This window comes from Chaetomium tenue (assembly GCF_020726465.1).
Source record: "Chaetomium tenue strain MPI-SDFR-AT-0079 chromosome Unknown F5144scaffold_4, whole genome shotgun sequence".
NCBI lineage: Eukaryota > Fungi > Ascomycota > Sordariomycetes > Sordariales > Chaetomiaceae > Chaetomium > Chaetomium tenue.
In genome coordinates, this window is record NW_027117332.1 from 277,024 (window position 1) to 304,661 (window position 27,638).

Genomic DNA, 27,638 nt, shown 5'->3' on the forward strand with positions numbered 1-27,638 from the left:
CCCAACAGCCCACATTCAAAAAGGAACTTTTGATTAAACTCGTGGGCACACACACACATCGATCTGCTGAAACGCGGATGCTAAGGGTTTCGCACGTGTTGACTGAATGAAGATGGTTCTGTAGAGTCCATATTCTCTGAATATTCCAGAAGTTTCATTGTCCTGTTCACCAGACTCCTCTTTCCCCAGAGCCTCTGTCGATCGGATCGTCATCTGCCCAGACCATTCCCATGTGCCAACCACGGCTCCGAGCCGATGACAGATTCTCTTCGTCGGGCCGGCCGCTTAACGACCCCTAAGCCCGGCGGCATATCCCTGGCTCCCCCAGACCTGGCCCTATCGGGCACCAGTCCCCGTGAGAGGTACCCCTCAATTTGGAGCTTCCTCCCCAACAGCGAATCAGATCCTCCTGTCCAGGGATTCGACCTTCCGCATCCGTCCAAATCTTGGGGAACTCCCGCTCGTGGCGGGTGCCTGGTGATCCTGTTGCATGCCAGTGCCGGGCACGCGGGGCCCAAATCGAAGCTTGACCACAGATGCCAGATCTTATTGGCCCCCAACTTGGCGGCTATCACAAGCGGCCGATATGAGCATCTTGGTAGGTCCGATAACGACCGAGATGGTGTTCGCTAATGTTGCATCTTCCTGGGGATGACCTGGTTAAACCCGCGCGTTTCCGCCCTCGGAGTCCTAGTGCTCTATCACGGGGAAGTGCTGGGACCTGTGAGCTTCCGGGGCCAACGTCCCCGAGGTAAAGAACGTGAGCGGAAAGAAGACACGCGGGCAAAGGTCTCAGCTTCCATGCTGGAAATCAAGGCCCACTCCCATGTTTCCGGCGGCAACGTTACTGGTGTTGAATGTCAGGGGACATTGTACGTTGAGGGCAGAAGGATGGCTTTCTGCGGGAGCCTAAGGCCATCCAACCTTGAATGGGAAAATCAAACCACTGTTCCGGAGACCGAATGGGGTGGTCACCCGTGAGCAGCAATGTGCCGTGGCAAGAGTGTCTGGCGTGGATATAAGACGTCTGATATCCTGTATCATCTATAGTAGATCCCAGAGATCGGATCACCAGCTTCTCGAACATCCTCAACTTGAACCACTATCTGAGTTCCAACCATGGTATCCTTGTCACTCAAGAGAGCAGCACTGGCTGCCGTGTCCCTATGGACACTCCTCGGTCAAGCATCCCCTCTGCCGTCCACCGAGACAAACATCCAGGCTCGGCAGTCGTCCGGTTACAAGAACATTGTGTACTTCACCAACTGGTATGACCACAATTACAATGCCACTCACACCTATCCTTAGGCCTCTGCTGACTCGACTACCTAGGGGTATCTACGGCCGTAACTACCAACCCGACCAGCTACCCGCGTCTCAGCTCACCCACATCCTCTACTCCTTCGCCAACGTCCGCACCACCGGGGAGGTGTTCCTGTCTGACACCTGGGCCGACACAGACAAGCACTACCCCACAGACTGTACGTGCATCCTTCCCCCCGTTCTACCTCAACCTACCCATCTACTACGGACACCCTCACTAACACCACCCCAGCATGGAATGACGTCGGCAACAACGTCTACGGCTGCGCCAAGCAGCTCTTCCTCCTCAAGAAATCCCACCGCCAGCTCAAAACCCTCCTCTCCATCGGCGGCTGGACCTACTCGGCCACCTTCCCCGCCGCAGCCAGCACCGCCGAAGGGCGCGCCCTCTTCGCCTCCTCCGCCGTCCGCATCCTCGCCGACCTCGGCTTCGACGGCCTCGACATCGACTGGGAATACCCCGCCAACCCCACCGAAGCCGCCAACTTCGTGCTCCTCCTCCAAACGGTGCGCTCCGCCCTCGACGCCTACGCCGCGCAACACGCCCCCGGTTACCACTTCCTCCTGACCATCGCCTCCCCCGCGGGCCCCACCAACTACGCGCACCTCCCCCTCGCCCAAATCGCGCACACCATCGACTTCTTCAACCTGATGGCCTACGACTACGCCGGCTCCTGGTCCACCACCTCCGCCCACCAAGCCAACCTGCACCCGCTGACCCCCAACACCACCACGCCCTTCTCCACCGACGCCGCCGTGGCCGACTACGTCGCCGCCGGCGTGCCCGCCGCGCAAATCGTGCTCGGCATGCCCATCTACGGGCGCGGGTTCACGGGCACGGCCGGGCTGGGGCAGCCGTACACGGGGGTCGGGCAGGGCACTTGGGAGAAGGGCGTGTGGGACTATAAGGCGCTGCCGAAGGCCGGGGCCGAGGTCAGGTATGATGAGGCCGCCGGGGCGAGTTATAGCTGGGATGCGGCGGCGCAGGAGCTGATTAGCTTTGATACGGTGGAGATGGTGCAGAGGAAGGTGGGGTATGTGAAGGGGAAGGGGATGGGCGGGAGTATGTTTTGGGAGGCGTCGGCGGATCGGGTGGGGGAGGGGAGTTTGATTGCGGCGAGCTTTGGGGCGTTGGGGGGGTTGGATGCGTCGAGGAATTGTTTGACGTATCCGGATAGTAAGTATGATAATATGAGGGCGGGGTTTGCGTGAGGAGGTAGTGGGTTAGTTGAGAGAAGGGGGAGGGAGAAGGGGGAGGGAGAAGGGGGAGGGAGAAGGGAGGAGGAGGGATGAGGACTCGACATGGTGGGATGCATGGATGGATGTTTGCAGTGAGGAGGAGGATTGCATTGGGGAAGCCCCAGGAGGAGGGCGGTATCCATTCGTTGCCACATATTTCTCTGTATCTTCTTTTAGTTTCCTTCATTTCGTTCATTCCTTCACTCACTAGGGATCTAGGTTGGGTAGGTGGAAGGGGCTGGATTGGGGGGTTGGAGATGGGAGTGAGCCCATCACGGCTCATACTTTCTATGTCTGCGTGTTTGATTCGAAACTCTTCGGGCATTCTAGAAACAGGGCCCAGGGTATCAATTCATTGCATTTGCGTACACCACTCTGCGCAATGCCTGTAGAAACTTCCAACATGCATGAACGGCCCTATGCTTGCCATAGCCATGGCACTAAAGGCAAACATAAAGTTACCGAACATCCTCGGCACCTAACCTTCCAGGAACTCGATGGCGGTTTCAAGGAAACTGTACGCCACCCAATTATCTCGCCACCACATTGGTCGCCCGTGCACAAGGGAACCATCCCTAGAAAGACAGTGGTACTGTGTAGAATGTTAGTATGTCCGGGTAGACCTAGACCTGCCTGGTCGAAGGCTATGAATGTTCGCTCGCTTATGGAAGATGCCAGATGCGACGATGAATTCATGTGCACAGTGAGACACGACTCAGTGCGTCTCTCGAGCATCCTAGCCACGAAGCCCCGGTTGGCCCTGCACTATCTGGGATCTTCGCCCTGCTGTCTTACGATCGTCCCACGGGAACGCCCCCTTGGCTGTCATAGAGCACATGGTTGGCCGCATGTTAGGCCTGGAGCCTCGTGAATAATTGTCGGCAACGGGCCGTGTTACGCAATTAGTCTTGCCTTGGGGCAAGGTGACGGAGGACCCCTGAACTCGGAGTATGGGGGGCCCTGAGCTCTATGCTAAACAAAGGAACGGTACCTAATTAGCGCAGACCAGCACTATGTTTAGACATTTCATTATGTCAGGGGTCTTCTGCACTTGAACCACGGCGAGGAAGCGTTGTTAAATGTCCAGTCAAACCCGGGCCAGCAGCTTCTCGGTGGTGGCACTGGCCATGGTATGCTGTCCCCGGTTCGGCCGATAACGTGGACGCCAATACTCGCGCAACACACATGAACACAGGGCACGGGCTGCCATCGACACTTGCCAGGTGTCATCCGACTGTAACCTCGGCAGATTGCTCGAAGCTCCGGAGGGGTTCACCTCTGTTGACCTCTCAGTCTGCTCAACCCAAGCACGGGTACCAATCCAGTACCTCACGTTGCACCGTGGTCGCCGATCTGAACATCCCGTCCCATACCGGCGGTTCCACACAATTGCTACCAGAGTGTGACCCAGAACCAGGGACTTGGGTCGGTATTTTGTGACGCTTGTCCTGTGCTGGGCCGTGTGATATTGATAGATTTGGGCCCCGAGACAGCTCAATTCCTTGCCCAGCTGGAGGGAGGCTGACTGGGGAGGGGAAAGGTTTGTCGTCATCAGCCGTCGGCGGCGGCAAGACTATTGAAGCCGGCCCGATTCATCTAATATTGGAGTACTTTGTCGGGTCAGAGTGAAGCTGAGCCGACCTTTTACGTAGTCTCATAGACACTGTGCTACTGCAAGGTAGGGGGGCTTTACGACAAAATTCCGGGCCGGAAGCCGGCAATTTTCGGATGGCCTTCCATCATGCTCACATCACGAAGCGCAAAAGTGTGGCCGTCCCCCGCGCCCATACAGATTGCCCCGAGGGTTGTTCGAAGACCATTGTCTCAGCCTTCTTGAAACGCCTGCTGAAGGACTGCGCCGCGGAGGAGGCAGTACAAGAGGACGCGAGTTCGTCCTCCGACCACGGGATGGGCCCAGATCCCACTGTGCACATCCCTGCAACTGATCGTCTGCATGTCAACATCGTAGTCTCCGTCGGAGCAAATACCCGATGACTCGGAAGGGAGTGGCGTCGGCTCGACCAGGGTGTTCGCCCTGGCGAACCTGGACTCCCGAGGCGGGCGGCTGAGTCGGTCGATCGGAGCACAGAATGGCGCAAACGCCAAGGACAAGTCGCGCCGTAGGAGCTTCAAGGCGAAGGAGTGGGATGTTGATCAACCATTCCCCATGGGGTGAGTGCGGTAGAGGTTAATGAATCAGGACGAGGTACGCGACTGGCTTTGCGGCGCGCTTTTAAGACGCTACGCAGAGACGAGTGTGCATGAAGAGGAGAGTTAGTCAACGGAGATCGACGCAGACTTCTGCAGCCAGAATTCTGCAGCCAGACGCATGAGTCGGCCAACAACGCCTCATGCCGCATGCGCAATGCACGGAGAAAGCGTGGGTGGCCCCGGTGCGTGGCGTGCGCACCATTCACCTGCCTCGGTTAGACATACGACGACCTCCCGAGAGTCACCATGTCTTCCACGAGTCCGGTCCATCCGAGTTTCAGCACCGAGTGCCCAGTTAAGCTTAAGGTGCGGATCGAAGAGATCGAGGCGTCGTGGTAACTAGTTAGCGAGGTGCGGGTGAAAAATGAGAAGTGACGGGCGGAGGATTTCCCGCGTGAGCATCCCGTCCAAAGCGGTGAAGCGCCGAGGCTGATCGGCAAACATGATTGTGACGGACAGCGGGAGAGGTTGAGGGTACGAGAGTACATACGGATTACGCGGAGACGAAACGGACGATTTGGGACGGAGTCAAGTCCGGGTTGGTTGGCCGGCGTCGAGCTAGGGCAGTTTTTGTGTTGGGTCGAGTGCAGTGGAGGATAAGCCAATGGTTGGGCGTACCGTTGCCTGCGTGGCCCGCCCAAGCGTTTTTGTGGCGGATACAACCAGACGAACCAGACGAACGGGTGCGGTTATCGATGCAATGAGCTGGGGAGGGAGCTGGGGGGGTGTGGTTCGTGCCTGTCCGTGCCTTTTCTGGAAATGCTCTGCGGCAGAAATTTGTGCGACGGGAGCTGCGAGCTGAATGGGGGAACCTGTCGAGGAAAGGATATCCGATTGCGGGTGGGCTCTTCAACTGAGTGCGCAATCGAGCTCCCGCTTTGGGACAGCAGGGATTAGGGGTACGCCTAGCAAGGATCCCGGCTGCCGATCACCCGCAAGGGGACAAGAGCGTGGGGCCGGGCAGCGACTTCCTTCTAATCCGACAGCCATGGTCAGACAAACATGCAGCATCCGCAAGGACCCGTCGAGAAAACGTTGCGGCTAACTAAGGAAAAAAAGCTAGAAAAAAACAACACAAACCAGAACAAAAAATAGCCACATGTATGTCGAGGGGGGGCGGGAGAAATGCAGAGGTCGTGTGTGGTGTAATGTTCCTCTGCGTTAGCACACAGTCTACCCGCCGCGGTGCCGCGTCACGTTTATCATGAAAAAGCTGGGAAAGCTAAGTTCGTCAGCGTCGCATTCTCCCACCTGCCGAACACACAAGAACCGGCATCTCAACCGTCCCACAAGCCCCCCGCCGAGCTACGGCGCAATGTGGAGCCCGACTCGATCGACGGGGGAAGACGGGATGGGTCCGATGGGCCGGGGGCCCTTGAGGATCGGTGACAGGCCGCAGCCGGGGATCCTGGCCCAGACCTCCGCTGCGAGGTGCGAGGTGCGAACTGCGAGCGATGCAAGATGTTGGCGTGGGGACAAGTATGCACAAGGCCGAGGGGGGGGGGGGGGACGGGATGCCTGCCCTCCCACCCTGGAGCCCTACCAGGTTCAACAGGGCCAGCCAGCTGGGGCATGCCAACAGCCAGCAGCCGGCGGGCAAGGTACCTGGATGAGGTAAGAAAAGGGCGGCAGTGTCCGGCAGAAGAAGTTTGACGTGCTCCCACTGTGTTCCCATCTCGCAAACTTGAACCTTGCAGGTAGGGAGAACCTGAGAGCGTGTACTCAGGTTGGTAGGAAGGAACGATCCTCTCTCATGTCTGATTTATAGACCGCCAAACCCTGCAAGGTTCACGCAATCCAGACCCGGTCCGTCCCTCCCGCACCTGCCTTACCTAAAACCCCAAAGTCACTTCAGCCCATCGTCATTTCCCCATGGCGGCACATAGGCGCACAGGCAGCAGTCACGGGGTAGGCGCGACTGGACAGCCACGGCAACTGCCAGGGTCGGCGTGTGAAGAGTGTCGGAAAAGGAAACTGCGATGTAAGATTTCATGATGGGTCGATGACTCTGAGCCACTGCCCTGCCATGGAGAAGAAGATGGCGCCATGGCGGAGGGTGGGTGGTCTGATCACCAACAAGCGCCGACGCTGACATGAACTCCGCCATCTCCAGGCGATAGGCAACGACCGCAATGCGGGACATGTGCCGATGCCGGCATCGTGTGCGAAATCAACAACAACCGGCTCGCGAGAGGTCCCAAGAAGGGCGATCTCAAAGCTCTGCGAAGCCGGATCGGTAAGTCGCGGACCCGATACTACACACCCACGAGTTTCTTTTCGTAACTGAACCCACGCAGTGGCCTTGGAACGCCGGCTGAGCGTCGACCACGGCGCCGCCGCTTTGTCCATTCTCACGGGCGACGACTCTGCTCTAGCGACAGCATCCGAGACTCGAGCTACGACTGCCTCGGCCTCGGAAGAGGGATCTCCCACGCTTGTCTCGCCATGTCAGCAAAGCTCGCCGCTCTGGGACGGCGAAATCCACGTCCAGGTACCTCCGATGACCCCCACATCTGCCCCTCTGAGCTTTTCGACCTTCAAGTTTCCACCCACGCCGCCGTCACCGGCGAGGACCACCTTCGTCGACGACTTGATGCGCGCAGATCTGTACGTTACCCATCCCTCTCTGGTTTCCCTTTCTTCTCTTTGGCGTCAGTACTAGTCGCTAACGGCCCCCCGCCACCAAGTGACCAGCTGTATTTTGACCGAGTACATCCCAATGTTCCCATCTTCAACCAGTCGCGATACTTTGCCAGGGCCCGACAGAACCCCTGTGTTGAGGGCCCCACCTACATGCTCTGTCTTCAGTACGCCATGTGGACGCTTGCTATGGCGCTGTCGTCCCAGTTTGAAAGCTCTCGGGAGCTCCTCTACAACGAGACCCGGCAGATGCTCGAGGCGCTAGACCTAGCCGATGACGATCTGCAGCCGGTGCGGATCGAGCAGGCACAAGCGTGGCTTCTGGTATCCTTTTACGAGTTGGCGCGCGCAAGCTACCGCCGAGCTTTGATTAGCGCCGGCCGGGCGTTTCGGTTGGTGCAATTGGCGCGCTTGCACGAGGTCGACGGCCCCGGGAACTCGGTCGAAGAGGAAGATCCGGTGGTCAGGGAAGAGAGAAGGAGAACATTCTGGATGGCCTACTCCCTGGATCGGCTCATATGTATGAGGAGTCGTTGTCCTCTGACACTGACGGAAGAAGTGGTACGTCGTTCCTCCCAGCCATTGGCTACATCATGCCCTCACACCCGAGATATGATGATCCTCATCTTTGACTGGAACACGCTCGCTCATTAAACTGCGCCATGACAGATTTGTACTCGACTACCGTCGCCAGAGCTAGCATTCCAGAGCGGTCACCCCATCCCAGGTTGCTTCTTACCAGAAGCTCTCGCCTCTGGCGATCACAACTTCATTTCACCGTTTGCCGGGTCCGTGATGGTCATCAGCATTTGTGGCCGCGCGCTCTCTCACGGCCAAGCGTCTGGGGTAGAAAGAGCATTCGGGACTGCGTCGCTCGACTTTTGGCTCCGGCACGAATGGCTGGATGGGATGTTGGGGCGGACACTCGAGTCGCTCACGATGAATTCGCCAATCGCCTCGGCCATGGCCGATCCAATGGTTTTCTTCGCCTTTATGATGGCACACGCAACGACCATCTTCATGTCCCAGATTGCAGAGGCGTCCGGGATAGACAGCCATTGTCGGCCGACGGTGGCGGACTGTCAAAGTCGCGCGACACAGGCAGCGCGGGAAATTGCTCGAATGGCCAAGGCACATGAACACATTGGGTATTTCAAGGTGAGACACAACTCGACCTCGAGAGCTGACATAAACACGGCCCCGTCTGTGTTCTGTGTTACACGCACGAAGCTAATGCAGAACCCACGAGGTTAGGCCCACATATTCCTGCCGTTAGCCGTCTACCTTGGTGCATCGCACCTGGCATCCGACCGCAAGCGACGGCTAGACGGGCACTATCAGTTTCATAGCCACGTTTTGGAGACCGAAAGCGAGTCATCGCTTGACGACGAGTTTCAGGTTTGCCTGAATGCCTTGAGAAAGGTACAGAGCTTCAACCATCTCGCGAAGGAGCACGTGGCCGTACTCGAGTCACAGGAGTTTGTTTTTGTCGGAGGTCTCTAAGTGTTTTCAGCCACATGCAATATACCCAGGTTAGATCTATTTATTTCTTAATCAGTTTACTTGCCTTTTGTTTCTTTGTTTTCATACCCGGCGCAAAAGGGACTTCAGCATATTCTTTGGCATAATAAACCAAACAACTGTCACCGTTGAAGCCAAATTTGTCTTGCTCAGGCTTGGGGGGAAGGTCTGAGATATAAGGTAGGGAAAGGGACAAGGAAGGCGAGCTCAAAATGACCTGAGCAGGACTTGGTTGAATGTGGATGTTGGTTTTGTTGGGGAATGCCCAGTGGTGGATGCTTCGGATACCGCTTTGGGAATGAGAGTTGTTGCGTAACATTATTCATCGTGCCCCGCAAATCTTCACCAGGTTTGCTTGCCTTTGCAGCATCAACACAGCACCAGTCTCAACTAGGGTTCGCTTTCACTCGGCTTGGGGTCTTAGACTGACTCAGCAACCTGCTGAAATGGCGGAAAGAGTGACGCGGCTTCGAAATCCGTTGAATCATGTGAGGTTATGTTGTGCGTTTATGGCTTGGGGAAGGTGACGACGAGATTGGGTTATCGAGTATATAAGTTCGCCTCGATTCCGTGCTGTTGCAACAAATACAATCATCTCATCCACAAGCCCACAACACCATCATCCAACTAAATTCCCCAAACACCAAACTCAATTTCAAGATGGCAACCCCCGACATTGAAGCCGCTAAGATGTAAGCTAGCCCCCCTTCCATGATCAAAAAGAGAGGTTGAGGTTAACCTTTCCATCTAGCAAGTACGCCGGCCGTCCGCGCGAGGACGTCAAGATCCTCTACGACTACGAGCTCAAGAACGCGCCCGGCAAGTCCCTCGTCGCGCTCGAGCTCAACTACAAGCCGGGCGGCTGGAGCCCGCCGCACACGCACAACGGCGCCCAGGCCGTCGCCTACGTGCTTGAGGGCGAGTTCCTGAGCGGCATGAACGGGAACCCGGCCCAGGTGTACAAGCCGGGTGAGAAGTTCCTCGAGCTGCCGGGCTGCCATCATACGGTCTCGGATAATGCGAGCATGACCGAGTCGATGAAGGCGATTGTGGTGTTGGTCATTGATACGGAGAAGATTAAGGGGGAGAAGGGGTATGCGGCTATTACGGAGATTGATCCCGGTTGGGAGTGGGCTTGAGTGTGGGGGAATGGGGAGATTTGAGTACCTAGTAGGAGATGTGAGTGGATACAAATGAGAAGTTGAAAACCGTTATTAATCACACCGCGAACCCTTATGGTGATGACCCACTTACCCAGGTATTTACTTAGTAAATAAACCCGGTTCCAACGCAATCATCTTGTCCCTGGCCTTCACCACCATGCCTGTCAACACTTCCCTGTGGTTTTCGAAAAGCCTGAAGCCCGGATTTCCGCCTCCTTCAAGACCAGCGGCAAACTCGGCGAGTTTATCCCCCCATTGCTTCCAGATGATAGGGCCGTTACCGTCATACCAACCGTCCCAAGCGGGTCTGCGGGCCGGCCGCGGCAGCTGTTTCCTCACACACTCGGCATGGATCTCGTCCCCGGCAATCAGTATCCACTGAGAAATGACCACGATCTGGCAGTCCAGAAGCTCCCAATCTGATTGTAGCCAGGCCGAAATGTAGGACCCCGGCGACTCGAAACGAGACGTGTCACCTTTGTCGAGTCCGGCGGCCGTACAGCGAGCCGAGAAGGTTTGGTAACTGAGATAGGCGGCGAAATGGTCCTCGAACTCGTCGATATCCTTTTGAGAGTTCAAGTTTTCGGCATCTTTGACCGTCATAGCTGTGGGGGTTGGAAAGTCAGCGCTTGGAACACATGAACGGGAGGGTGGACCTCTTACATCCAGGGTCATGCTCGCGAAGCGCCCACGGGAAGAGAGGATCGCGGGTCCATATCTCGCTGTCGATCCATGCGAATTCGCCTTGCTATTGAACGTAAGATAACTGTCAGAGAGCGGCGTCTACCAGTGCCAATAAACGAGCAACTTACCACGAATATTTTGACGGCACGTGTGGGCAATTTCCGCAACTCCGAGAGCAGCTGGATGATCTTGATCTGCTTCGGTTCGTCGTAGTCCATGGCTACGGCCACTGAGAACACCGTTTCGTAAAACACGTCGAGGTAGCCGGTCCACCCTCTCTTTTTGCCGTTGAATCCGTTGAACTTTGGCTCGTAGACGTCCCCATAGAGGTCATCGAAACGCCGGGCAAATGTGGCAGAGGCATTGTCGTCATCAGAAAGGAGGTATTCCTTGTAAATTGTCGCGAGCATTGATTCAAAGTCCTCCTCTGGCTTCCCTCGGATCAGTACCATGTCATCGAGCAGCGGCATCCACCCCGGCCTCAGCTGATCCAGCACATTAAAGGTTTCCGACGGCGCGTTTGTGGCCATCTTGGACCTTGGGTGAGTCGGATAATAGGGACGATTGGGTTGAGCAGAAGCGACGAAAAGTGGTGAGAGAAATTGGAGAGGAGAGGAGAGGCGAATGGACCGCAGATGGGAGCGTGCAAACTGCAAACTGGTTCTGCTGTTGGTTGTATCCCGTGTTTCTGAGCCTTGCAAGCGGGAGCACAAGCACCACTGATTGGTTCGGCCGATGGAAAGGTGTTGGCGGTTAAGCACCTCAGGGGCGGGGAAGATGGAACCGCAGCTGGAACCACGCATGGCCAAATTTCCAGGTCACACTGGGATGTTCTACGCCGCCCAGGTGTTGGCCTAACTTCACATCTCAAACACCTCAAACAAGCCTTTCCAGACGGGCCTCCATCTCAGGTTGGCATGAGAAACACAGAAAATGCCGACAGCAAGCGGCGATAGTATTGGGGGCTATTCATCACCCCCTTTCTCTAGCCCCCGATACGACTCTGGATGGAGGCCATTGTTGGGCTGTGGCAGACCGCGGCCAGCTCCTTGAAACCTTCAGGCCCAACTGCCCAAGGGCTCTGTGATACTTTGTTGGCCTCGGAAACGATTGACTGGGGATGACGCTACCCCCAAGGGAAAGGCCCTGTGTCCGTAAGGGCAAGGTCCTGGGTCATGATAAGTAGCCGGAGTAGGCTCGTGGCTGTCGAATCTCGAGGAAACGACATCAAAGTGCCGGTCAATCCCATATCTAACGCGGTTACACATCAAATCACATCGCCCCTTACAGCCTCAGCATCGACCTCCTCTTACCCCTGTCCATCATGGGGTGCGGTGGCTCCAAGGAGGAATCTACGAAGCCGTACCATGGACATTCAACGGGCCCAAGACAGTCAAAAAAGTCCGGCGAGGAAAGCGATACAATCTCTGAGCTCAGTACCCGGCCTGTGGCCCCCAGCCGAGCAGGGCATGCCCAACCGCCCACACGCCCCGCCCCTGTCCAAGTCTCAAAACCCAAGCAACCGGACGGTAGAGTGAACTCAGCCAACCCCAAAACCTCATTTGTAAGCTTTCACCTGCAAATTATCACCCCATGCCTCATACACCACCACTGACACTGATACGCCATCTTTTACCTAGCAATACGTTTCACCAAGAGGGAATCTCCCGGTAAAGAGGGTAGAGAACATCGTGGCGAAAAGTCCTCCACCGCCACACCAGCCTCTCCGGGGGAAATTTCCCAAGCAGTACCGGAATACCGAAGGGCCGCCCAATAACCGAACACATAACTCCAGTGATTGGGAGATCCGCCAGCAGCAAGATCCCGCTGATCACAGGAGCACGGAGGCATACGAGTACCCCGTGAAGACGCTTGTGCCCGAGAAACCAGCATCCACGTCCGAGTCTGATTTTTCCAAAAAGCCGGTTGGTCTCCGAACGGTCAATGCGGTAATAAGACCCAACGATAGGGAGTTATATGAAGAACGCTGGAATAGGCCGCCTAATGACCCCGGGCCGATTCGCGCGGTGGTAAACAAGGACCATCAACTTGTCGGGGCCATATACCACCCCGAGGGCGACACTAGTGCGTATAAGCGCGCCCGTCTGGAGCCCTTGGATGGAAAGGGGCGTGGTGAGGTAGCGCGTTACGATGACCAGCAGCAAACGGGGCGGACCACCTGGCCTCAACGAGGCCCGGATGGAGGACACGGCGTGTTGTAGACTACATGTATTAATTATGTCGGATCTTAATAGTGAATGTCTGGCGGGCTACGGATAAAGGGGGCGGCGAACACCAATGAAGCATGGAGTCGATGCATCAAATGTTTTGTTCAGGAATTCAGCTTTCAGTGACCTGTTTTCCTACGTGATTCGAACTACATGCCGTGAGGAATTCGATGACGATATTGGGATGCGCTGGTGGTGAATAGCAGCTCCCATTGCGCTGTTCGGACGAGATCGGCCTCCTGCAGCGGACATGGGGGTAACGGCGTCCTGCTACTGGCGTTCCACGCCCCGCCGCAGGCATGCTTGTGGCATCCAAAGTCTTGGGAGGCTGCTCGCTGAGCCGCTCACATCAACCTCACTTTGCGTAATGCTGAACAAACTCTGGAGAGCACTCCATACGTACCACCTTGCTATACTGTATGCCACGAGTGCACGTGTAAAAGGACGGCTGTTGGTTTGCAATGTTGTGTCTTCTGCACATACCTCGAACCCCTATGCTGATGGCCCAATTACCTAGGCACCTTACTGAGGTAGGTTCGTCTCTTCGGGGACCAGGTTGGCTGGATCCGTCCCCGGTTCCGGGCCCGATGGAGTAAATAAACCCGGTTCCAGCGCCACCACCTTGTCCCTGGCTTCCACCACCATCCTTGTCAACGCCTCCCTGTTCCTCTCCAAGAGTGTGAAGCCCGGGTCTTGACCTGCTTCAAGGGCAGCCGAAATCTCTGTGAGTCTGTCCCCCCACCACTTCCAAACGGCGGGGCCGTTGCCGTTGTCCCAGCCGCCCCAGCGCGAGCCACATAGGGGGTGGGTTAGCGGCGAGAGTTGCTTCGTCATGCATTCAGCGTGGATGACGTGTCCGGAAATCAGGATCCATTGAGAAACGGCCGTGATTTGGCAGTCCAGAACCTCTTCATTTGGTTGCAGGGTTGATGAAATGAAGGGGACCCTTGCCAATCAAAACCGGCCCTATAACAGTCGTCGGTGTCTAGTCCGACGGCTGTGCAACGAGCCGAAAAGGTTGAAAAGCTGATATAAGCAGCAACGTCGCTCTCGAAAAATAGGACATCTTCCCGACATGGCAGGACTTTGGCTTCTTTGGCCGTAAAACCTGCAAGCGTTGGCACAATTAGTTAACGCTTACAAATCGTTGGATCGAAGAGAGGAGAAGGTGGTAACCAACGGGATGGATTCGGTTGCAACACGTGAAGCATATACGGTAAAAGCGGATCGCGAACCCAAGTCTCACTGTCGATCCATTCCGATGCCTATTAAATGTAAGGAACCCGTTAACATATATAGTATAGAAAGGGACCGTATATATCTATGGACGAGGATGAACTTGCCACCCTTACTCTGCCCGTATGGGTAGGCAGCTTCCGCAACTCCAAGAGTAGCTGGATAACCTTGAGTTGCGTCGGATCATCGTAGTCCATTTCCCCAGTCACGGGAAGCACTGTCTCGTAAAATACCTGGAGGGGGTCAGACGGATGTCTTCGTTCAAGCCAGTCTTTTGCCACGTAAACATCACGAAACAGGAGGTCGTCGAAACGTAGCGCATATGCGGCAGGGGCACCCTCGCTGTCGGAAAGCAGGTATGCCCTGAACATGGCTGCGACTATGGATTGGAACCTCTCTTGTGGGCCTCCCAAGTGCCGTGCCATGTGATTCACCAGCCGGAACCACCCTGGCCTGTAGAACTGGTCCCATATATCAGGGCTTTTTGATCGTGATCTTGTGACCATCTTGAATCTTGGACGGGCTTCCACCTTAAATGGTTAATTCAAACAGAAGGGGTAAAGACGCTTGTGGGGGGAGAAGTCGGAGAGGAGAAAAGAGGAAAACAGGCTCGCAGGATGAAGAAGTGCAAAGCTATGCCCCGCTTGCTGAGTAAATATATGCCTCCTTCTTCAGCCTCGAAGGAAGGGCACACCGGAGTAGGGGCGCCATGATTGGTCAAACGGGTGAAATGGTTGCATGGGTCCTTGCTTAATAGGGAGAAACTGCACGGATGGAACCATCAGCCATGGAATGAGTTAATAGAAGGCTTCAAATAATCTGCTTTGCTCTACTTCATATAAAAACATAAATCGAGTAAGCTAGTTGCATTTTTATTGGGGATGGGTCGGTAGTGAGTGTCTAGATGGAGAGTCCGGTTGCCCCTAGCCCCCTTCTGCTTTTAAAAGGCGAGATCGGCCTCCCGCAGCGAACATGGGGTGCCACAGATTTATCATTTGACAGCGCCATCCTCCTGACGTTCCACGCCCCGCAGGAGGCAACCTTAGGCCGTGATAGGGTTTGGGAGGCTGCCGAGGCTGTTCACTGAGCTGCTGACATCAACCCCCTTGCGTCATAACATTAAGCGGAGAAGACAAACTTTGGAGAGCAGTCTCTACATACCACCTTGCTATACAGTATACATCAAACGAGTGCGCGTGTAAAATACCGTTGTTGTTTCGCAATGTCTGCTGTTATGGAAGAATCATTAAACGGATGCAGCTCAGATCCCAACGCCGTGGTTTGGTGTCCGGACGATACACTCATGGCAGACCCAGATATTGCCGGGATAGGGGTATTGTGCCACCAGCTCACTCCGCTCTTCTCAACTGGCGTAAACTAATAAATACGCCGCAGGTCATCAGTTCTTTTATCGCCTCATCCTGCCTAGCAATCATCGGCACATGTCTCTACCTCGCGCTGATCCGCTCCGGTCTTGTCCCGGACGGGAGTTTCGACCCGGCCGACGGGCGAGGGCGCAGCCCACCCCCCGCGGACGGGAGCTTCAACCTGGTCGACCGCTGGGTGCGCCAACACATCTGCACCCCATCCGTCCGTTTCGTCCTCAGGGCACGGTGGATAGATGACCGCATCGACAGGATCCGGCGCACGCTCTTCTCCTTTGTCATGTCCCTCGCCGATATGCAACTCGTCACGGGCGTCGCCATGCTCACCGCCGCCGTCATCAAACTGCAGCGGGGCAGTATCACCGTGTACCATTTCAGTATGGTGACCAACCTCGCGTGGTTCAGCAGCAACGTGCATCTGCTTGCTCTGCTGGCGATTCGGACGGAGCATATTGGGAGTTTGAAGAAAGGGCGCCGTTGGTTGCCGTCGACGTCACAGACGGGGTTGTCGATGTCGAGGAGGGCCAGGTCCGCGTTCAGCCGGGGAGGGGATATTATCGCGCGGATTGTTGCTATGCTCACCTTGGCGGCATTGCTGTTATACTGTTCGTATGTCTCTGGGGCCAAGGGGTGGGGCGACAACTACAACTGCCCGGCTGCCTGTGCAACTGGGAAAGAGAAGGGAGGAAGCCCTCTTGCATGGATGGTGGTAAACTTTATGCTGGTGCTTCTGACTTATCCGCAGAGGTGCCTGGCCCTATGGCCGGCAGTGGGAGAGTGGTGGATTGACAAGGCGAGGCATCGGATCGTTGACTACCAAGGCCTTCCAGGAACAGACAGAGATCGGAGGTTAAATTCGCAGCGGAAGGTGTTCGCCTGGGTCTGGTATGTCGTATCGTCAGAAACCATGGAGGTCGCCGTGGATGGGTTTTTATGGTTCGCCTTAGGCGTGTATTGGACTTTTGACGACAGGAACAGTATGCATAGAGGGTGGAAGGACTACTCGGATATTGAAAAGGAGAATGATGTGGAGGGGTTTGGCCAGTTGGTCCCTCTTCTACTTCTGGGGCTTCCTTTCTTGCAGATTCTGGAGACGTACTGCGGTGAGTTTATCCATGTTGTTGCATCCAGGGGAAAAGGGGGAGAAGCGGTGCCGGACAGTCGGAGCTGACTTATTGCCAACCACATCACGGATACAGCGGAATCGAGAGAGGCACAACGCGAGCATCAGGAGTTGAATGCTCCAGAAATTGGCCTGCGAGAGTTTTCAAGGACACGGTTGAACGCCAGGACGATCTGACAAATGTCAGCAAAACACGGTCACCCATAAACCGCACACGTACCAGAGTGGGCAGTTCCCGTGGCGAGCATCATACGACGTTGAACAACTGATGACAAGTCCTGGAAGACTATCCACATTCCGTTCGGGGTTCAATTTCAACCATGTGTGGTATTCCGTGCCGTTGAGGCAGGATATTGCTTACAAGGGAAGATTGTAAAAAAAGACCGAGTGTTCAATAACATTGCACTAGGTACCTGGGCAAGTATCTAGCTATGCAGATATCGAACCGTTTTGCAGTCACAATACCCCCTGGTTAGGTACTCTTCCCGAGGGCTCGTCACGGGTTGCGTAAAAAATAAAGACTTGTTTCGGTCCTTACGTTTGGGCTCCGACATGAGTAACCAATCCAGCGTTGCCGTTGCTGTTGAAACCAAGCCCAGCTTTGCTTGGACCTTTTGCTTAACATGGTGGTCAGACTCAGCCGCGCTCACAACATGAAGCCACAACTAGTACGACGCACAAGACCCTCGCTTCCGAGTTTCAACCACTCGTAGCACAAAGCGCCCGCCACCCAGCCGATTGGAATAGCTTAAGCGAGTTCCTGTCTTACGATTTGTTGTGTACCGTTGAACCCGAGCGCCCGAGAGCACGGTAGCGAAGTGATTCTGTGAGACGCCACTTCTAGACAGTAGCACTCGGGAAATAACATAAGCTGTGCAACTGTGTGTGACTGAGCTGGTAATACCACGGCCGGGCGCGGACGGGGAACGGACAGTGATACAAAACGGAAGAGGAATCGCATAGACCCCTGGACAGCTAAGTTCCCTCACGATAACCCGGGCTATCCTGGATCAGAAAATTCTTCGTTTCCGACGGCTTGTTCTCACCCTGACTCAGGTTACATTGAAGCTGCACACTGAGAGGGGTGGTCAGCGAGTTTGCTCTGCAAGGACCATGATGAACAGAGAGAGACAGCTCAACGGACTGACGATCTCAACCCCTGTCTCGCTTCCCCCCGTCGGCTCCTCCCTGACCTCTTTTTGACTGGCCCGTGATGGCTCAACAACAAAGCAGCCCCGACTGACGATCCACGATCGGGGACCCGCTGCCGATCAACACCATCCAGGGCAGTTGGGCGGCGGGCTCATCACTTAGGACCTCCACTGCAGCATGCACGAACAGGCCCAACTATTGCTTATCGACCGTCGAGGCCCTTCAGACTATTCGAACTAGTTACAGAAACCTGACTAACTTGCAGCTATGCAAAGACCAAGCCACCCCAACCGCATACAGCGGAGTCTATCTGCCCCTCCCGCATCCCGAACGCCCGAACGCCGCAGACTTCCCCCCTGACGGTACCCAATGAAAAGAAGCCAAACCAACCCCAACCCACTGACAACACATGCTGAAGAAAGAACCAACAGGTCAGACAATGCAACGCTAGACCCGCGAAATCCCTTCTAGCCCCCACCGTCCATCAAACCCGCCGACGCCAACTAGTGTATGTACATCTTGTACTTTGTAGCAATAGTGTTTGTTCCCCGTTGGATCAACCAACCCACACACGGCCCACACACGCGGCACGCCATACCATCCATCCATGATCCCATGCCATCCATCCATACCACACACGTTTTAGTTAGTTGGTTACCCTGGACTCCTAGGAGGAGCACTCCACAAACCGACTCCTCACCGCCACCGTCCCCGCCAGCCCCCCCAAGCTCGCGCTCTGCATGATGTCAAAGATGGACAGGTCGGCGCCGGCTTTTAGGGCGAGCATGTTGCGCAGCTCGACCGCCACCAGCGAGTCGACCCCGTACGCGGCCAGCGACTTGTCCGCCACCACGTCGCCCTCCGCCAGCATGAAGATGTCGGTCAGCTTGCGCGCTAGCGCCCCCGCCACGTGCGCGGTTGCGTCGGGGAGGGTGGTGGAGTTGGAGAGGAGGGTGGGCAGGTCGTTGGGCGTCGATCCCGTTTTGGGGCCGCCTCCGTTTTGGGATGCTGCTGCTGCTGCCGGTTGTTGGTAGGCGAGGCTGGCGAAGCGCAGGTCGCGCTGCAGGGGGGAGTCTTCGGACTTGGTCGGGCCGGTGTTGAGGCCGAGGGCGAGGGACCCGGCGTAGGGGGTGGCGATGGCCGAGCCGATGGCCGCGAGCACGTCGTCTTCGCTGAGGGCCGTGAAGCCGTGGCGCTCGAGGGCGGTGATGGTCTTGCCTTGCTCGTCGTCGGCGAGGTAGCCGACGGACTTGACGATGCCGAGGTCGATGGATACGCCGGTGAGGCCTTGCTCGACCCGGTGCCGGGCGAGTGCGTCCTGGAAGGCTCCGCCGGCAGAGTAGTTGGCCTGGCTGGCGAACCCGACCACGCCGATGAGGGAGGACAGCATGATGTAGAAGTCGAGGTCGTCCTGCTCGGCGAAGTAGTGGTGTAGATTCCAGCTGCCCTGTACCTTGGGGGCTAGTGCTGCGTTGTGGTCGTCGAGTGTCATGTGTTCCAAGACCGAGTCCTGTGGGTGTCGTTGTGGTTAGCATGTGGTTTGTCGGTTGATTCATGGGACGTGGCAACTTACCCTGAGTTCCATTCCGCCGTGGATGATTCCCTTGATCGGCGGCCTCCTGGCCCGGGCATGCTCATCCAGTGCCCGCTTCAGCTCGCCCATCTTTGAAATGTCGCAACCGATGGCCGTGACATCCACATTGTGTCCTGTAGCTTCGAGTTCCTCTCGAAGGCTGTTAATCTTGCCTCCGGTGTTGGCGCTTCTTGACACAACAACCAAGTGCCGTGCGCCGTGCTCGGCGAGCCAGTGGCAGATGGACCTACCAATGCCACCAAACCCGCCGACGACCATGTAGGATGCATCAGGCCGGAGCCTGGTGGTAGCCGTTCGGGGGATCACCTGAATTAAAGTCAGTAAAGGAACAGTCATCGTCAGGGTGTGAGTGACAGCACATACCGGAACCAACGTCTCAGGGGTAACAGCCAGCACAATCTTCCCCATGTGCTTGCCGGCCTGCATCAAGCGGAACGCCTTTTCAACATCGGAGAGTGGGTAGACCGTGACAGGATGGACCGCGTCAATCTCCTTGGCCGCCACCAGCTTGACGACGTGCTTCAGGATCCGGTTCGCCTGCATCGGCTTGCGCTCGCCCAGCGTGATCACGTCAACGCTAGAGAAGGAGACGGCCCGGGTAAAGGCCTCCATGGCGAGACTGTTGTTGAGCTCAAAGTCCCGCTTACCCAACTCCACGAAGCGGCCAAACGGCGCCAGGCAGTTGAAGCTCTCCTGCAAGAGACTGCCGGCCAGCGAGTTAAGCACCACATCCACGCCCTTGCCCTCTGTAACATCCATAATTCCCTGGGCAAAGGCCGTGTCGCGGCTGGAGAAGATGTGGTCCGCGGCGATGCCATAGTGCTCCATCACAAACCGGCGCTTCTCCTCCGTGCCGACTGTAACAAACACCTCCGCACCAACCCGTTGCGCCAGCATGACCGCAGCCTGGCCCACGCCACCCGTAGCCGAGTGAATCAACACCGACTCACCCGGCTGCAACCTCGCCATATCATACAGCGACAAATACGCCGTCACATACTGCGTCGGCAGCGACGCGGCCGTCTCAAAGGTCATCTCGTTCGGGATATGCACCACACTGCTCCAGTGCACCCGCGTCTTACTGCCATAATGCCCCCGCAGCAGCACCGACACACGATCCCCCGGCCGGTAGCCCATCGCCGCCGCACCCGGGCTCACGCGCTTGACCACGCCGGCGCAGTCGTAGCCCATGACCTTGGACTTGAGCTGGCCCATGGCGACCATGACGTCGCGGAAGTTGACGCCGAAGGCGCGGGGCTCCACCTCGACGAAGTCGTCCGGGAGGGGCTCGGCGGCGGTCGGGTCGTCGTCGAAGGCCAGCGTGTCCAGGAGGCCGGTGGTGCCGATGGTGAGGCGGAGGGGGCGGTCGGCTTGGAGGAAGGGCTCGAGGCGCGGGGCGGGCGCCTCCGGGGCCGGGCCGAAGACGGTGTTGTTGCGGTCGGTGTCTTTGAGGTAGCGGGGGATGTGGATGATGCCGTCGCGCTCGGCGAACTCGTAGTCGCTGGGGGAGTCGGTGCCTGTGGACTCGTCGAAGAAGCCCTTGAAGACTTCGGTGATGGACTTGACTGCCTCGGGGGTCCACATGGGTTGGGAGGGGTCCATGTCGAGCGTGCCGAGGCGTTTTCCGGAGTATTCTTGCCGGAGAGAGCGGAGAAAGCCGGAGGCGAGACTGGCCAGGGGGTTGGTGCAGGTATCGGCGCCGCCCTGGGTCAGCCAGAGCAAACCCTTGGATCTCGTGCAGAGAGCCTTGAGCCCCTCGAACTGTATGGGGTTTGCGTTGGCTAGGATGGGGTTCTCCGGGTCATCGATAAAGATGCAGACTTTGTTGTTATCGACCGATGCGTCCTCGAGGGTGTGCACATTCGGAACCGTCCAGGTAAGAATGCCGATGGAGAGCCGGAGCTGGTCGACCCAGGAGTCTGGGGCCGATGTGCCGGCCGTGACCAGAGCGATGTCAAAGTCAAACTTCGGCGCGCTCGTGACGGCGGTTGACGATACGACGCTGAAAGAGTAGAGCTCGTCATCGTCACAATCCCGAACCTCGGCTTCCACGCCTCTGAAGCCGGTCTTGTGCAGCACGCGGTCCCACATAGGAACGGTCAGGGACGGGCTGAACTTGCGGTCCTCCTCCTCGCCTACATAACATGTTAGTAACTTCGTAGGGGCATGCCATATGCCATGGGCCAGGAGAGAAGGAGACTTACTCAGCCACCAACCCTGGAGAAAACCAAAGACGAACTGAATGTCCATCTGGTCCTTGGTCGTCTCCATGATGAACAGCTTACCACCGGGCTTGAGCAGCTTCCTGACGTTCGCCATGGTCCTCTCCATGGACTGCGTAGCATGCAGCACCTGGCAGGCCACCACGACATCATACCCGCCCTCCTCAAACCCCTGTTCCACAGGATCAATCTCAATATCCAACTTCTTATACCGCATCACTCCCTCCCACTCGCCGCCAAACTTCTCCCTGGCCTTCTCAAAAAAGCCTGACGACACATCCGTAAAGTCATAGCTCCCCACCGCCTCCCTCCCCCTCCCATTCCTCCCCAGCGCCCCCAGAATCTGTGTCGTCGCACCCCCCGTCCCCCCTCCAATCTCCAACACCCTCGCCCTCGGATTCCGATGCGCATGCATCGCCACCAGCTCCCCCAGCTTCGCATTCGCCCTCGCCCACTTCAACCCCTCCAAATAATACCTCGACAACAGCCCCCCCTCCAACATCAACTCCAACGCCGTACACTCCCCCCTCAAAATCCCCACGATCCTCTCCCCCAACCGACAAACCATCTCCCCATTCGCCGACCCCTCCCGCACCCTCTCCAACACCCTCACCCTCTTCTTCTCCCCCACCCCATCCCCAACCCAACTCTCACACCCCCCCGTCCTCGCCACCTCCACCTGCAACCGCATCCACAAATAAAACTTCCTTTGAAACCCCTCCAACGCGCCCACATCCGCGCTTGTCAGCCCCGCCAGCGCGTCCTGCATGTACAGCAGGCAGGCGCGGCGCAGGTCGAGGAGCTGCGCGGCCTCGTGCGGCGAGAGCTCGCTGCCGAGGTGGCGGCGCAGGTAGGAGGGCGGGAGGAAGTGCGTGTCGGGCGCCCAGAGGGCGGTGCTGAACTTTTGGTGGGTGTGTGGAGGGGAAGAGGGGGGGGAGGAGGGGCCGATGGAGTGGTAGAGGAAGTCGGTTATGGTGAGGACGGGGGTTTGGGGGATTGTTTGGGGGGTGGGGGAAGGGGTGGTGTTGGTGACGGTGATGGAGGTGGTCATTGTTTGGGCGTCGGCGTGGTTGAGGTCGGTGTAGGCTTTGAAGGCGTGCCCGGCTTGGGAGGTGATGTCGTGGGATATCCAGAGCTTACGGATCGAGCGGGGGACCTTGGGCGTGCCGACCGTGTTGCCTGCGCCGGGGAGGGCGGTGTAGGCGGCCTGGAACACCGAGTCGAGTGTTGTTGGGTGTACGACGTGCTCGTGCTGGTGTTGCTTGGGCATGGTGGCTGTAGAGTCGACGACGGTGAAGGATGTGACCGACTGCTTGCCCCTGGCACGGATGGTCTTGAGGTTCTGGAAGATGGGACCGTGGGAGATGCCTCCTGATTTCAAGCTAGCGTAGATGTCGCGGGGGCTGATGCGGACTCGGTATGCGGAGTCGTCTGCCGCGGGAGTGACATTCCATCGTGGCTTGCGGGCATCTTGCTCACCGCCTGCCGGGGCATACTCGACCATGATAAGACCCTTGCAGTGGTCAGTCCACTTGTTGTCTGAGCTGACAGACTGGACTTGGAACTCGGAGTAGTCCTTGGTATCAAGCGCCCTGTCGCCGCATGGACGGAGCGAGAGCTGCAGCTCAATGCCTTCACTTGTTTCGGGCACGACCAGGGCGTTGAGAATGTCAACATCCCGTAGTTGGTACCCCTGGAGCTTCCTGTCCGGAAACTGTCGGGAAGCAAGATAGGATGCCCCCTCGATGGCCATCGACAGGTAGCCCGCGGCCGGGTAGATGATGGTGTTCTGGACAACGTGATCCCGGATCCAGGGGACATCGTTGATGCGGACAAAGTGCCTCCACGACGGCGCACTGAGGTTGGTACCGAGCACCAGGGAGCCCAGCAAGTCATGGGGCTTCTCTGCCCTGGCCCGGAGCGCCTTGTTCGCCCGCGGCTCGCTCCAGTGCCGGGTCTGGTGGTTCCAGGGGTAGCGAGGCAAGTCGTGCAAGACCTTCAGGCCGTGCTTCCCATAGGGGAAGTTGACAGCGCCAAGGTTGAGCGGGTAGCTCTTCTGCATGAGGTTGCTGACCAGAGCCTGCATCGTATCCACGGCATTCTGCTTTCTGATCAAGCAGCTTGCGTAGGGGATGTCAACGTCCTTAAACTCGGGCAATCCCATAATGTCCTGGATGGGGCCGGAGAGGGCAGCATGCGGGCCAACCTCGATGACCATATCAACAGCCGGCTCGCCACCAGGCGTCTCAAAGCACATGCTGCGGTAAGCCTCCACAAAGCGGACCGGTCCCGTCAAACTCCTCACCCAGTGACCAGGGCTGCCGATCTCGTCGACATCATCCAGCCGAGTCCCGGTAGCCGGCGACGAGAAGACCAAATCCAGACGCTTCTGTGCAGGGCGTACCTTGTTCTCCATCGAGGCGTAGTAAGCATCCGCCACAGCCTCCATGTGGTGAGAGTGCCAGGCGGCATCGACCTTGAGGCGCCTCGCAAAGATGTTGTCCTGCTTCAGGAGCGCCTCGAGCTGGTCGAGGCCGCACACGTCACCAGACACGGTGATGCTGCTGGGGCTGTTCTCGCACGCCAGCACCACCTTGCCGTCCGTGATCCGCGGGAGATACTTCTCGCTGTCCTTCGCGCCCAGGCCGACGGCCACCATGCCGCCCTTCCGGGCGAACTGGCGGCTTCCCTCCGAGGCCAGCCCTCCGCGCGCAAAGGCGATGGTCATCGCGGAGGCGAGGTCGAGGGCGCCGGCGGCAAATGCAGCGGCGATCTCACCGCTGGAATGGCTGGTTACGGCGGTGGGGTTGATCCCCCAGGCGCGCAGGAGTTGTGTCAGGGCGATCTGCACGGCAACGCAGACTGGTGTGCTGTAGTCGAGCTGGTTGACCCGCGATGTCTCCTGGTCGCGGTTGAGTTCCTCTGTAAAACGGTTCTGTTAATTACCGACAACAAAAGGGGCCATTCCCGCAAAACATACCGATCATATTCCACCGCGCTCCCAGCTTCTTGAGGTGCGCGTCACAATCCAACAGGGCAGCCTTGAAGACGGGGTAAACATCAACCAGCTCCCTCCCCATGGCCCACCACTGGGCACCCTGGCCGGTGTATACGAACCCCAGCCTGGGAGTGGAGGAGGCTTCCCTCTTTACAGGCTTGTTCCTCCCCGAATCGAGCGTCTTCACCAAGCCTGCGATGCTGCTGGCGGCAAACGTCGACATCCAGGGGAACTGGGAACGGCGGTGGCCGAGCGTGTAAGCCAAGTTGTCGAGGAAGGCCTCCTCGTCGGCGGGGCTGACCGATAACAGGTGGTTCTTGAGGTTATCCGCCATGGCCTGGGTTGCCCGCTCGTCCTTCCCGCTGAGGAGGAAGATGCGGGAGCGGGCTTGGTCCTCCTCCTCCTCTACCATGCTGATACCGCTGTCCTTGCGGGAATGGCCATGGGAGTGGCCGTTTGTACCATTGGTGTGCCCGTTGGTGCCATTCATGCCATTGGTGTGGCCATGGGTGTGACCATTTGTGCCGTTCCTGTACCCGTTTGTAACGCCATTGCCGTTGCCGTTTGTTGGTGCAGAGACGCGGACGGCGCTGGCAGAAGCGGCTACGAAAGAGTCGAGACTCTCCATGATGACATGGGCGTTGGAGCCACCATAACCAAAGTTGTTGATGGATGCTCGCCTAACGCCGTCCGGCTCGGGCCAGGACTCGAGAGATGTGGGCACCTGGCAAATAATTAGTAACGAGTCTGGGGTATTTATTGTTTGAGCGTTCAGGGAGAAGGGTGTGCTAAAGCGTACCTTGAGGTTCCACTCATCCAGGTGCAGCTTTGCGTTGGGCTTCTCGAAGTTGATGCTGGGTGGAATCTGCCCCTTTTCCAACGCCAGTGCCACCTTGATGATGGCCGCAACGCCGCTCGCCGTTTCAGTGTGGCCGATATTTGTTTTGACGGAGCCGATACGAAGGGGCTCGCCGTGCGTCCTCGTGTCCTTGAAGACAGAAGCAATCGCAGCCACCTCGATGGGGTCTCCCGTCGGTGTCCCGGTGCCGTGCGCCTCAAAGTATGTCGTCTGCGCCGGGTCGAGGCCAGCTCGCCGGTAGCATTCCCGGACGAGGGCTTCTTGTGCCTCGCCACTCGGCGTCGTGATGGTTTCTGTCTTGCCGTCCTGGTTGACGCCGCTATCTCGAATGATGGCGCGAATCGGGTCACCATCCCGGAGAGCGTCGTCCAACCTCTTCAGGACCACCGTCGCGGATCCCTCGCCGCGCCCGTACCCATTGGCGCGGCTGTCGAAGGCATATGATTTGCCGTCTTTGGAAATTAATCTGGAGGCTGTTAACAAAACGTGGTGACCCTGACACGTGCGTTCGGAGACAACTCACGTCATAGATGACATGGCGAGAAACATATCTGGGTTGAACATGACGTTGGCACCGCCCACAATGGACATGTTTGATTCCCCTGTCTTCAAGCTCTGGCACCCCTGGTGCAGCGCTGTGAGTGTTGTGGAGCAGCCAGTATCGACCGACATACTGGGCCCACGCAGGTCAAAGAAGTGGGAAAGTCTGTTCGAGGCCATGGCGGCTCCTGTCCCCATGAGGAGGAATCTGGGCAACGCATCGGGGTCACGGACGAGACTCTCGTGGTAGTCCCGGAAGAAAGACCCCGCGTATACTGATGTGTTGGATCCTGCCACATCTTGTAATGAGATGCCAGCTGTGATCGTGTCAGTTAACATGCCGGTGATTGTTCAAGGGCGTGATCATACCGCTTTCTAGCGCTTCGTATGTTGACTCTAATTGGAGCCGAAACTGAGGATCTAATGCCTGCTTGGTGTCAGAAGAGATCTTGACGTGGCTGCCCTGATTCAGGGGAAGGAATATGGCACGTACTGCTGCTGTCTCGGCAGACAGACTGAAGAAGTTGGCATCAAACAGGCCGACGTCCTCCTTGAGGAAGTGCCCCCCCACAACATTTGTCTATTTCACGCTGTGTCAGCATTTTGTCCGAGGCCAGACAGGGGTGCTAATTATCCAGGCTCACCCCATTCAGTTTCTCAAAGTTTGGGTGATGGAACCCGTCAATATTGAACCGGTCCTTGGGAATCTCGGACCACGCACTGCGCCCTTCGGCCAGGAGATTCCAAAGCTTCTCGGGGTTATCGACGTCGCCCGCGAATCGACAACTCATGCCAATGATGGCGATAGGAGTGTTGGCAGCCATTCTTACAAATATGTGTATTCTGCCCGGGTGTTGTTGAAACAGAATCAAGAGTCCTCACAGGAGATACGGAGTGTTCCAGTCAAGTGCCGGGTGAGGTGTGCTTGGTGGAGGCTATATGTACGGATCCATTCTCACTCCACCTCTTTGATCACTCATCGAGTGGAAACAGATCGCGATGCCTGGGCCGCACACCTACGGCTGACTTGCTCGGCATCGCCTTCGTGTTACTTGCCCCTCTCGGTCCCCCCTCCTCCCGCTCCCGAAGCAGCATTGATGGTCGGCCGCATGCCAGTGCTGCTGTTGGTGATTGCGCATCCTCTGGCCGAACAGCTGGCCAAGTTACTCCGACCGCCTTATCTAGTGCATATAAACTCCGACTCAGCTCTTGAATCCACTCAGCTAGGGAGGTTCGCAGAGAGTAAGACCGGGGAACCCTGAGCGAGAGTGGGTACCCGAGACCTGGGGAACGCACGTCATCGACGTTGGACTCACTACTGAGAAGCCTCTGAGAGAGGCCTGTCATTGTCCATTCCGAAGCGGCTTGGCCGTACGATGTTGCCGGGGGTGCCGGGGTAGACGGCGGCCCACTCCGCTGAGAAACTCCGGACTCCCGGGGGATGACCCACTTTAACTCCGAGCCGTTCAGGGGGGCGGGCCGGGGGAGGCACCCGGGCGCTATTCCTTTCCCTCTTGAAA

The 27,638-nt window shown here is 57.3% G+C and overlaps 9 protein-coding genes across 9 annotated transcripts; 6 read left to right on the forward strand and 3 right to left on the reverse strand.

The window, feature by feature from the left end:
- The first annotated feature begins 641 nt into the window (after positions 1–641).
- On the forward strand, positions 642–1,116 carry F5144DRAFT_570646 (uncharacterized protein). Its single transcript, XM_066788788.1, has one exon. The coding sequence runs from the start codon at positions 652–654 to the stop codon at positions 979–981; it is 330 nt and encodes a 109-aa protein (XP_066642446.1). The 5' UTR covers positions 642–651; the 3' UTR covers positions 982–1,116.
- A 3-nt stretch (positions 1,117–1,119) lies between these two features.
- Positions 1,120–2,535, forward strand: F5144DRAFT_647770 (glycoside hydrolase family 18 protein; the record flags this gene model as incomplete). The annotated part of the gene is made up of 3 exons (XM_066792932.1): positions 1,120–1,268; positions 1,333–1,481; positions 1,556–2,535. The coding sequence occupies 3 exons, from the start codon at positions 1,120–1,122 to the stop codon at positions 2,533–2,535; spliced, it is 1,278 nt and encodes a 425-aa protein (XP_066642447.1).
- A 4,110-nt stretch (positions 2,536–6,645) lies between these two features.
- F5144DRAFT_489775 (fungal-specific transcription factor domain-containing protein) lies at positions 6,646–8,916 on the forward strand (the record flags this gene model as incomplete). Its single annotated transcript, XM_066785753.1, has 6 exons — positions 6,646–6,754; positions 6,887–7,042; positions 7,071–7,380; positions 7,461–7,974; positions 8,083–8,571; positions 8,668–8,916. 6 exons carry the CDS (start codon positions 6,646–6,648, stop codon positions 8,914–8,916), a joined length of 1,827 nt encoding a protein of 608 aa, XP_066642448.1.
- Positions 8,917–9,293: 377 nt separating this feature from the next.
- Positions 9,294–10,135, forward strand: F5144DRAFT_214811 (uncharacterized protein). Its single transcript, XM_066783082.1, has 2 exons — positions 9,294–9,626; positions 9,686–10,135. Exons 1-2 carry the CDS (start codon positions 9,595–9,597, stop codon positions 10,071–10,073), a joined length of 420 nt encoding a protein of 139 aa, XP_066642449.1. The 5' UTR covers positions 9,294–9,594; the 3' UTR covers positions 10,074–10,135.
- A 61-nt stretch (positions 10,136–10,196) lies between these two features.
- Positions 10,197–11,311, reverse strand: F5144DRAFT_489466 (uncharacterized protein; the record flags this gene model as incomplete). The annotated part of the gene is made up of 3 exons (XM_066785730.1): positions 10,197–10,702; positions 10,761–10,845; positions 10,910–11,311. The coding sequence occupies 3 exons, from the start codon at positions 11,309–11,311 to the stop codon at positions 10,197–10,199; spliced, it is 993 nt and encodes a 330-aa protein (XP_066642450.1).
- A 794-nt stretch (positions 11,312–12,105) lies between these two features.
- Positions 12,106–13,003, forward strand: F5144DRAFT_491395 (uncharacterized protein; the record flags this gene model as incomplete). Its single annotated transcript, XM_066785859.1, has 2 exons — positions 12,106–12,345; positions 12,422–13,003. The coding sequence occupies 2 exons, from the start codon at positions 12,106–12,108 to the stop codon at positions 13,001–13,003; spliced, it is 822 nt and encodes a 273-aa protein (XP_066642451.1).
- Positions 13,004–13,531: 528 nt separating this feature from the next.
- Positions 13,532–15,126, reverse strand: F5144DRAFT_612017 (uncharacterized protein; the record flags this gene model as incomplete). Its single annotated transcript, XM_066791711.1, has 4 exons — positions 14,353–15,126; positions 14,190–14,274; positions 13,971–14,117; positions 13,532–13,917 (listed from the first exon to the last, which is right to left on the reverse strand). Exons 1-4 carry the CDS (start codon positions 14,749–14,751, stop codon positions 13,532–13,534), a joined length of 1,017 nt encoding a protein of 338 aa, XP_066642452.1. The 5' UTR covers positions 14,752–15,126.
- Positions 15,127–15,242: 116 nt separating this feature from the next.
- Positions 15,243–17,286, forward strand: F5144DRAFT_570665 (uncharacterized protein). Its single transcript, XM_066788789.1, has 3 exons — positions 15,243–15,578; positions 15,641–16,733; positions 16,830–17,286. Exons 1-3 carry the CDS (start codon positions 15,468–15,470, stop codon positions 16,928–16,930), a joined length of 1,305 nt encoding a protein of 434 aa, XP_066642453.1. The 5' UTR covers positions 15,243–15,467; the 3' UTR covers positions 16,931–17,286.
- Positions 17,287–18,425: 1,139 nt separating this feature from the next.
- F5144DRAFT_647796 (uncharacterized protein) lies at positions 18,426–27,214 on the reverse strand. The gene is made up of 10 exons (XM_066792933.1): positions 26,763–27,214; positions 26,612–26,698; positions 26,488–26,545; positions 26,102–26,435; positions 25,519–26,044; positions 24,702–25,443; positions 21,704–24,643; positions 19,863–21,634; positions 19,479–19,805; positions 18,426–19,415 (listed from the first exon to the last, which is right to left on the reverse strand). Exons 1-10 carry the CDS (start codon positions 26,940–26,942, stop codon positions 18,573–18,575), a joined length of 7,809 nt encoding a protein of 2,602 aa, XP_066642454.1. The 5' UTR covers positions 26,943–27,214; the 3' UTR covers positions 18,426–18,572.
- Positions 27,215–27,638: the final 424 nt, after the last annotated feature.